Source organism: Parasteatoda tepidariorum, chromosome 10, assembly GCF_982258835.1.
Source record: "Parasteatoda tepidariorum strain Cologne lab strain chromosome 10, Ptep-v5.0, whole genome shotgun sequence".
Taxonomy (NCBI): Eukaryota; Metazoa; Arthropoda; class Arachnida; order Araneae; family Theridiidae; genus Parasteatoda; species Parasteatoda tepidariorum.
This window is the reverse complement of record NC_141764.1, coordinates 70078099-70088295: the sequence shown is the minus strand read 5'-3', so window position 1 is coordinate 70088295 and position 10197 is coordinate 70078099. Positions and strand designations below refer to the sequence as shown.

At 31.3% G+C, this 10197-nt stretch overlaps 1 protein-coding gene and 1 non-coding gene across 2 annotated transcripts; one reads left to right on the top strand and one right to left on the bottom strand.

The window, feature by feature from the left end:
• Positions 1-497: 497 nt before the first annotated feature.
• On the top strand, positions 498-569 carry TRNAH-GUG (transfer RNA histidin (anticodon GUG)). Its single transcript has one exon. It is a non-coding gene; the product is annotated as a tRNA-His (tRNA).
• A 5904-nt stretch (positions 570-6473) lies between these two features.
• LOC107443491 (uncharacterized) lies at positions 6474-9894 on the bottom strand. Its single transcript, XM_016057372.4, has 2 exons — positions 8879-9894; positions 6474-6991 (listed from the first exon to the last, which is right to left on the bottom strand). The coding sequence occupies exons 1-2, from the start codon at positions 9652-9654 to the stop codon at positions 6556-6558; spliced, it is 1212 nt and encodes a 403-aa protein (XP_015912858.1). The 5' UTR covers positions 9655-9894; the 3' UTR covers positions 6474-6555.
• Positions 9895-10197: the final 303 nt, after the last annotated feature.

Genomic DNA, 10197 nt, shown 5'->3' with positions numbered 1-10197 from the left:
TTTATTGACTGAAAGTTTTGATGAAAAATACATACAAGTTTTAAAAATTATTTAGTGCTATTTCTCCTAATCTAATAATGCAACATCTCTATTTTCAACCTTTTTTTTTTAAAGGTATTGTGCTGTCTAATAATACAATATAATCAGAAGCTTGATAAGTAAAAAAATTTCAAGAAAACACAAATTAACCATTTTATTTAAAATCCAATATGGCGATGCTATTTCTCATTCTCTACTTCCTCTACTCATAATTAGAAACATGCAGGCATGAAAATAAAAAAAAACTGGAAAAATGCTTTATGAAAAATTTACATGCTTTAGTGAGAAAGTGGGAGCACAAAAATAACTAAATGAACATTTTAAACGCTTTTACTTCATTACCTTTTAGCTTCTTACCTACTAGCAGATAAATCAATCGGGGTGGGACATCTTTCAGAACTAGTTTTCGATAAATGGAGCAGAACGATAAAACCCTTTAAAGTTGTTACCTTGTCGTGGCCGTGATCGTATAGTGGTTAGTACATTGCGTTGTGGCCGCAATAACCCAGGTTCGAATCCTGGTCACGGCATGTTTTTTTCCAGCTAAAATAAGATACTAATTCACCACAAAAAATTCCTGAATTCTGCAGGTTTTTTTTATTTATTCTTTTAAAAAGGACAAATAAATAAAAGTTGCTGTGCATTTTTTTAATAAATTATTCATCTATTGTACTTAATTAAATTATTTATGAAATATCATTGAAAACACAAGTCGCGTACTAAAAAATCAGAATAAGGTACAATGTGTTTAAAGAGGAAGACGTACTAATAAATTAAAATAGCTAAGAAGGCATATTAATAAATTAAAATAAGGTTCGAATACTGATTCCCACCCTGGTTCTCCGCACCTGGTAACCCAGGTTCGAATCCTGGTCACGGCATGTTTTTTTCCCATCAAAAATAAGGTATTAATTCGTTAAAGAAAATTCCTGAATTCTGCAGTTTTTTTTAGAATTTATTCTTTTAAAAATGACAAAAAATAAAAGTTGCTATGCATTATCTTTTCTTTAATAAGTTATTTATTTATTTATACCTAATTAAATTATTTATGAAATATTGAAAACATAAGTTGTGTGCTAAAAAATCAGAATTAGGTACAATGTGCTTAACGAGGAAGGCGTACTAATTAATTAAAATAAGATTTTAATGTGAGATTTTTTTAAAATTTTATTTATTCTTTTAAAACTGACCATTATGTGTCACTGTTGTTTTTTTTTTTTTGTAATAAAATTAATTTTATTTGTGAAATATCTAATATCATTGAACGCATATGAAGCTAAAGTGGATCAAGTCAAAAGATTGACTTAATTTTAATCCATAATTAATCAATTTTTGGTTATGAGGAAATTAAGGTTAAAGTTTATTAACTCTAGTTTAATTCTATAGTGAATTAAGACTATATTAACTATGGCTCTGAAAATATACACCATTAACCAGGATTGGTAGAAACCCGGGTTTTTAAGAAAGAAAGAAAAAACTCGATTATATCTTTATGAAAAATTTATAACAGTAAGCTTAGTTGGTAATTTACAATAACAATTTCGTGGGCATAATATGATTTTATTCTTATTAAAAAATCAATTTTTTTCTTCTCTTTTTTTAGTGAGACGAACATATTTAGGCAATTTGTCTCGTGAGAAAAAAAAAAAAGTCAATCCACCAATTTTACCATTAACCGCAACAAATGAAATTTTATATCTTTGGACTTAATGCAATTTAGCTTTGAATGCTTCACATTTTTGTGGAAGTACAGTGCGCAAAATAAAAAATTGGAACACCCTGAATAATTTTTGATTTAATGATCGGATTTTCCAGTACCTAGACGCAATCTTATTAATGGTTCGAGAGGCTGACCTCAAATATGATTATGAGGTTCTGCAGACGATATTTTAAGTTCCGAAATCAGGCACAAAAACGTACTTTCTCTGAAGAACTATAATTTTTTCTTCTTTTTTGATAGATTCGAATTCTTGATCCTCTAAATATGGAGGGTAGCCGCAGTCTTAAAAACATGATTCCAATAATTTGGACAGAATAGCAGTCGAATGTTTGGACCACGCAATGTTAATTTGATTGCTCGCGTATTTCACCATCTCAAATAGAATTTAAAATTTCATTTCTCAAGAACTATTCAACTGATTACCTTCAGATTTTGGATTTAGTCACTTAAAATTACATAAATTAAAAAAGGTGTAAAAATTTTTGAATCCTAATTTAACTATTTTTACAGATTAAGGTAATAGTAGATAATAGCAGAAAAACTCCAGTTATGAAAATTAATTTTCTGCATAAAATTGTCTTTGGTTAAACGAATTTTACGATTTCGTGCAAAATTTTCTTGATTCTCTTAAAGCGATACACGTCCTCACTAATCAACTAGCGTATTTAAAGTTGAGTCCTTTAAACCATTGAAATTGAACCTTAGTACGTTAAAATCTGATGATTGGATAAAAAGATATTAAACTTATCTTATATATTTTGTGTTATTTTTTTTATATTGCTTTGCAAAGTAATTCCATGAAATTTTTGACGTACCATTTTTGACGTAATTAAGGACTTATTTGCAGTCAACCATCTCAGAATCTTTTTCATGTTACATACCACCTTCATCCATCTACCCATTCAGTTAAGTTAGTGAATTGGGCATTTTAATGGCACAAGAGCCGGTGGCAGCTATACTACGCTTATTACGAACCATATATACTCAATGTAGCGAAGTCAAACGTTGTTAGAAACTAAAGTAGAGCATTCCAGCAACAACCCATTGCATCCCAGGAGATCATGAAAGTTTAGCTTTCACAATTTATCTTTTCAAATCTATTTTAAAAAAAATCCAATTTATATTTTTAATACCAGTTGTTTTCGGTGTCTTCTCGACTATGGTACCCTAAATCAGTGTTCCCCAACCCCCGGTCCGTGAATGAAATGGTACCGGACCGCCCATTTCATTGAAACTGAATTTAAATTCCTAGGTTTATATCCCCCTCTAACTTGGAATGCTGTTGTACGTTTCGTCCTCCACTGAATTTACACGATTTACAGAGTTTACCCAATTTTGAGTAGTTACGTTGTTCATGGCTTTGTATAACAAGAGTTTTTACATCATTTAATTTGAAAGTCTTATTTTCAAGGGCTTTTATCTGACTCCATATCAATTCAATCGGATTCAGTTCACAGTGATATGGAGGAAGCTGCATGTCCGTACTTTTCGGCAATATCTTCAGCTCGATATCTGTCAAACAGGTGTTTGTTTTCTGCGTCTTTTTGCAAAAGTTCTACTTTAAGCATATAGCATATAGATATCCCACTCAATATTTTTGCTGGATAGCCATTCTTGGATTGAACTTTCCAAGAATTAGTGGGAATTTTCTCCACTTTGACGGAGTGGTAGGAAGCATTATCCACAACAAAAGCACTTTTCGGTCTTAATTTAGTAGCACTTTTTTAAACCAATTTTCAAAACGGTTGCAGTCCATTTCTTCTCCACCTTTTTTCACTATAAATACATCTGCGTCACCTGAAACAAATCCTACCTTGCTCCCAATGATCGACCTTCTTCCTTTTGATTTAGTTAAACCAACAGTCATGAAGCTTCGTAGCTGGTCTTAATCGTTGTATCTCGCCATGTTTTTCTGGGACCTTCATTAACCCAGGTGTCCTCCAGGCACATTTTTCTTTTTATATTAGGTATTTTTTTTTTGTTGGAATCCTGTGTAAAAAATGTAGCAGAAACGTTCTGATTTCTGTTTCGATGTTCGTTTCTGCTTCTGTTGAATCCATAAACTAGTTAATTAAAGTGATTCTTCGCTTACCTGACTTAGTACCACATCTTCCTTTCTATAGCTCGTTCTTTCTTTTTTCTTTTAATTCAATCGCTTTATTTTGTTATTCCCAGATTTACTTTAAAACAAAAGGATTCATTTAAATAAATTGATTATTTTTCATTAATACCTTACATGTAACTAAAATTAAATAAATTTGCATCTTAGATTTATTTTGTATTATAAAATTTTTAGTATAATAAATTCATTACATGTTTTAAAATGCTTTAAGAAGGGGAAAAAATATATATATCATATTTACCCATTATTTTCTGATTTTTTAATTTTAATTATAAATATTTCCCAAGTATTTTATTTCCTTAAATACAGCAAACATATTTCGCAAGAAGGCAATTAAAAAATTTGATTGCAGTTATGTAAAAATTATTCGGTTAGGTGTAAACACATTAGTTAAGTAATTTGCTTGTAATGACGTACAGAGGTTTGTTGCCGGAACAAACTCCTCGATAAAAAGGATCTGAAAAGAATAGTGTAATCATGTAATGTCTAAGAGAGGAGATTTTATTAAATAAAAATGGAAAAAAATTGGAATAATCTACATTAATAAAATATTATGTATGTATGTGTCTAATCATATATACAGGAATTGGACAAAATAATGTAAACACACCGATACTAACACATTTTTTAATATTTAAAAAAAAAAAGAAATACTTAGAGAATCAGTTCATAAATTTAGAAGTGATTAGATCGTGCGATTTTTCATACATATCGATGAAGTTTAAAGCTTTTTGAGGTACTGCCAATGTACTACAAAGGGAAAAAAATGTTTTTGAACACTTATGCCGAAAAATATAGCTATAAATTTGTAACTTATAACTATTATTTTGGATATTATGTGCAATAACTGCACAAAACTTCGCAAATCTTGCTATAATATTTATAGAGATGTATGAACATTTTTATAAAAAAACCAATAAATAAAGACCGATTTGAATATCTTAAAATTTTTCCAAACCTACATGAGTTTGTTAACTTTCACGCTACAAGTTAAGGAATACAGACATTACTACTAATCAAATATTATCTATTTCAATGCTATAAAGGCTTATTTTAGCGTAATATAGACATCTCGGGTCAGCAATACAAAGGATGAAATTGCATTTTAATTAGCGGGTCGGGATAGCCTGGTTTGTAGGGAGCTGGACTCATGTTCTTGAGAACAGGAGTTCGAATCCAGCCAAAGACTCACAGTGTAGTAAATGGTGACCCGAACACTTTGAATCCGTCGGGTCACAAAGTCGTCCTATAACAAGCTATACCTTTGGGCTATTGGAATGGAGATTGATCGTACTCTGGTCCAGGTCAAAATTACTATCTGTGGATGAATGAATCGATGCATGAATGTGTCCACCCTATTAACGGGCGTGATTGAAGTCAAATTCTCGACCATAGATGGTGTCGCTGTAAAACAACAATCTCACCCCCCGTGACGTAATGACCTACGACAACAATAGAGAATTACTGATTTGTAAAATATTTAGTGGAACAAACTATGCAGTCATCCGTAACCAACATTCTTTATCGAATTCCTGTCTGAGATATAGTTACAAATTATGCTCATTAGAGATTGAAAATTTGTATTGAAGTCAAAATGAAGCAAAACGCTATCGAAATACACCAAAACATATGTAAGGAAGGCGAGATGAAAGATACAAAACCATTTGATTGGAGAAATCTCTAATCGCAATTCAATTCCTCTTTCCTCCAGCAACCAAACAGGTTTTGATATTTTCTATCCTGTTTAAGTCAAGTTTTTAAACTTGAACACTCACTTAAACAGGTATTAATTTTATGGTTCATATTAAGAGTGATTTTTCTGAGAGGACATTGATTAAAAAAAAAGAACATTTTCTCTTTTTTTTAAAACTATGTCAAATTTAAATTTGATTTCATCAATTTTTTCATAACTTGAATAATAATGTTTATAGGTGCTATGTAAGTGTAAAAGAACACCATTTATCCGGATATCGATTAACCGAACTTTCCAATCAACCAGATTGTTCACTAGCCGTACATCCCCCGCTTTCTCTTAATGGAGAAACATTTATTTTAAAAAATTAGTTTTTTATTAAGAATTAAATAAAATATATATTAATAATCTTCAGACCTCTGCAGGCGTTCCTCCTGGGGATGCTCCCTGAGAGCTGATTAGATTAAACTAGTTTCGCTAAAGTTAGATTTTCTCATAAAATAGAACGGAGAGAAATCCCGTCGCACTTGCTTTTTGCATGTATGTAGTGCACATGCTGTATTGATGTACGAGTGTCAAACATGTATGGACTTGTACTACCAGTACACGAAAAAATTCAGATAGTTAAAAGACTGAAGAAAAATGAAGCCGGATACAACGTAGTGCTTTATCTAGAAAAAAAAAATAAACTTGCGTTATCTAAAAATTTTTATCACAAAACTTTCTTACAGTTGTACAATTTTCCCGGTATTTCGTTAACTAGATCAACCTCAGTCCTCATCTGTCTGGATGATCAGAGTTCCACTGTAAAGTAATTAATGAAACCATATCTTACAACTTGTATGTTCCTTTAAACTAAGTGGATTATGTGTTGTAAACTCATTAATGATTACAAAATCTTCTATTCGAATATGTGTATATTTTTATTAGAAGATATATGTAATACAGACACAAAATTGCATTAATTTTCTCTCACACTGCTTATTGTATAACTTCGGAATCTTCCAGTAGAATATAACTTTTAAGAATCTTCGGGACATCAAGTTGTTCAACGCCACACGGAAGTTGAAGGCATGCCGCTAGTTGTCGACGAACAGAGCACCTTGAAAGATGGCCAAGAGATCTTGGTCTTCTGGGTGAACTTACATTTTCAAGTACATGATCCTCATACCAAGTCCAGGCTTTATGTAGTGTATTGACATCAAGTGCACCGGTTGGTTCAATGACTAGGCCACTCTTTCTGAAGTCCCCCTCACACAACAATGGATCTGTTATGCTGTTCCACAATAACTTGAGAATGTAGGCCGCTGTTATTGAAGGCATCATCATTCTTTCCCCATAAAGAAACAAATACGTAATTTGTAGGGAGCGGAAACTGGTTTTACTCCTGACAAAAATATCTACTTCACTGAAAAATCTGAGAAAGAAAAGAAAAGAAACTTTTAGAATCGGCAAACAACATTAACTGAACAACTAACCTATTTTTCACATTAAGTAAACATTAAGTACCTTTCCCTTTGAAAGGTAAAAACATTCAAGCTATACAAAATCCGAATTGACAAACACATGCTTTGTTAAAAAAATAACAAGAGGTGAAAGCATAAAAAAGCATATGATTGGCAAAAACAAGCATCAAAATTTTCAAGTTTTAAAAGTTGAAAGACTTGAATCTAACTAAGTTTGAAAGAAAAAAAAAACCTTCTTTTTTTTGTTAACACTAAAACAGAGATCGCAGGACTGCATCAATGATGAACATGGGGGATATTTGGTGGTCATAAAAGTATATTACAAAAGCTATGCGCTTTTCATTTTTCGCTTAAGTTTGAATAAAAATAAAACGATTTTATCTTTTTTAGGATGCATAAAAACTTACTATACCAATACAATTCTGCAATTCGAATTTCATAAGGGATAGCTTATTACACATTAGTCATGTGATGTTTGAAAAATATCATTGTTTTCGTGTAATTTACGTTAAAAGAATTTTCAGCATCATCCGCATCAGTCTTGATCAGTTAATAAAAATAATCAAAATTTTTTTTTTTTTTTTAAATTAAAAATAAACAAATATACGGTACTAAATTACTTATACAAAATAAATAAGTGAGCAATTTTATTGTTTAACACTTTTAAGAAGAACTTCTTTGTATTCTCAGAATTTTTACGACGAAAAACATGTCTCAGACATCTGATCCTGTATGACTTAATAACTTTCAAAATATGCGGTTGACTGCATTTATTATACACTTCATGATTATATAAACTTCTCCGTGTATTATTTTTTTTATCACTGCTGCAAAAATTAGCAGAAGGATTTTTCTTTCAAAAGGGAGTAATCTATTTTTTTTTCTCCTTTATTAAGCACCCATGTCTCGCGGCCATACAAAAAAATTGGTCTAATAAAACGCGAGTGAGTAAAAAGGCAATTATTAGAACAAAAATTATTTAGTGTTCCCTACATTTCACGCATTGTGCACCTAAGAAATTAAATGCAAAAAATAAATAAATTTTTTTTATTATATATACAGTGGGCGGAATAAAAAAAAGGCTCTCCGAATAAATTTTAACTATAGTGATCTAATTTTCGCGTACTAGAACTCAATTTTAAGTGTTTGGTATAAACGCTATTTTAAGTAATGTAATTTGACCTGAAAAATATAGGGGGTCGTCGCAATCTGGGATCCTAATAGTTTGACCAGCAGCTGGATCGAAAATTTTTGATCCCATCAATGTTTTGATAACATTAATGTTAATCTTACTTGTTACGTATTTCGCCATATCACGGAAATTTTTAAGCGGATTGAACAAATTTTGAGCCCAATTTTAAACTTCGTTTATGCAAAGATAATTCTAGAAAAACAATATTTTTTATACCAATTTATGATATTTTTTTCGTTAATTAAATTTTTTTTAATTGTAAGGTACACAAATTGATGCACCATTTTAAAGAAATTAATTTGAAATGACAAAATAATCAGTCGAATAATTCCAGAAAAATATAATTTAAAAAAGTGAGATAATTAAAACGCCAAAATACAAAAGTGACTAAAATCGGTCGAATAGTTTCATTTATTATAATATTACTTATAACATTTAAAAAGAAGTTGATTTTTAAACTTTCCTCTCCCTGGAACAACTCGACCCATTTCGCATATAATTCCGAATATATATAATCGAATGTAATGAAGATGTTTCCAATGAGACTCCTGCATTAGAAGCATTCGAATTTTCCAACTAGCCTTACGACATAAATTAGTTGAAGGAACAACATAAAAAAAAATAGAAAATAGGTGAAAATACTTACTCATATGCAGCTGTGCACCAACAGTCAAAATTGCCAATTGAAAAAGATAAGCATTCCGTTTTTCCATACCTAATCATTGGAATAACATTTACCACGTTAAGACGTATAAAATCATTGAATGAATTGTAGGACATTAGGTCAACTTCTCTCCATACATTCAAAACATCTATTTTAGACTCATGAGCAGCTTTTAATATATCTTCTAGCATTGAATGGTCATCAAGGTAGTTATAGTAGTCGTAGAAGTCATCATTAAAAATCAATCTTAAAAATTCTATGAACACGCTATGGTGAACACGATGTTTGGAGGAAAGCCTTAAAAGTTCTAAAATCTTCTTATCGACCCGGCGATTAGTGTAATATAAACCATATTTCCCGATATCTAGAGATTTTAAGTAAAACTTCACAGCAGAAGTTAAATACTGACTGCACTGGTTTCTTTCGTGGAATTTTATCAAAAACCTACCGCACCACACCAACGCCCTAACTGGAGGCATAGAACAAAATATCTTTTTTAATTTATCAGCTGCCCAAATGTCATCATCACTAGCTGGTGCCATAATGGACTCTATTTCAAAAGTATCCTTCAAAAATCTTTTCGGAAATCTACCTCTTACATTTCTGTTTTCCGTAACAACTATTTCTTCACGTTCTTCCAAAAAAGCAATATCCTCTCTTTCAAGCCCACACTGACATCCTTCAGCGCCATTTTCTTTCAGATGAAAAGCTTTGAAAATGAGCAAGCAATCGCTGTAATTCAAACAAGTGGAAGACATATCAAATTGGGATTTTAAAATAAGAATAACAGCTTCAATAAATAATAAAACTAGAATACTATTCTTTAAAAGTTTTTTAGCAATATTATTCACAGTTTTCTATCAAATGCTTCAGATTCTGGAGTTACGGAAGGTTCTACATCCTGCCAATCCAATTTCCAGCTGCTTATCACCATAAGAGATAAGAAAAGGTTCCTGTCAGGGTCGTTTCACCGAATTCCTCTGATTCCCTCTTCTTATGGGCGTGGTGATGATCTATCACCATACCATTGACCAAGCCATAGACTGCTTCTGGGATCGTTTCACGGAAAATACCACCTGTGGTGTTTACCCCCATCATCCCAATACTTTGAAAGGAACACCCGGGGCATGTATCCTTACATTGAAAAGAACTAAAGAGGTTATCTTTGGCATGGTAATATGTAGTAAAAAATCTCACCAATATTATTAATGAAAAAGAACGAAAGTTCAGTGCCTGCCGTTATTAAAAAAAAAAAAAAAATATTAATAATAATTAATGAAAAACCATCGACTCAAATGATT

What these genes read in the sequence shown, in the direction of transcription:
- LOC107443491 (XM_016057372.4), bottom strand. Translation starts at nt 9,654, where the DNA reads ATGTCTTCCACTTGTTTGAATTACAGCGATTGCTTGCTCATTTTCAAA. An exon ending in TGGTGCACAGCTGCATATGA is followed by an intron (nt 6,992 to 8,878) that starts GTAAGTATTTTC and finishes TTTCTTTCTCAG; the next exon opens with ATTTTTCAGTGAAGTAGATA.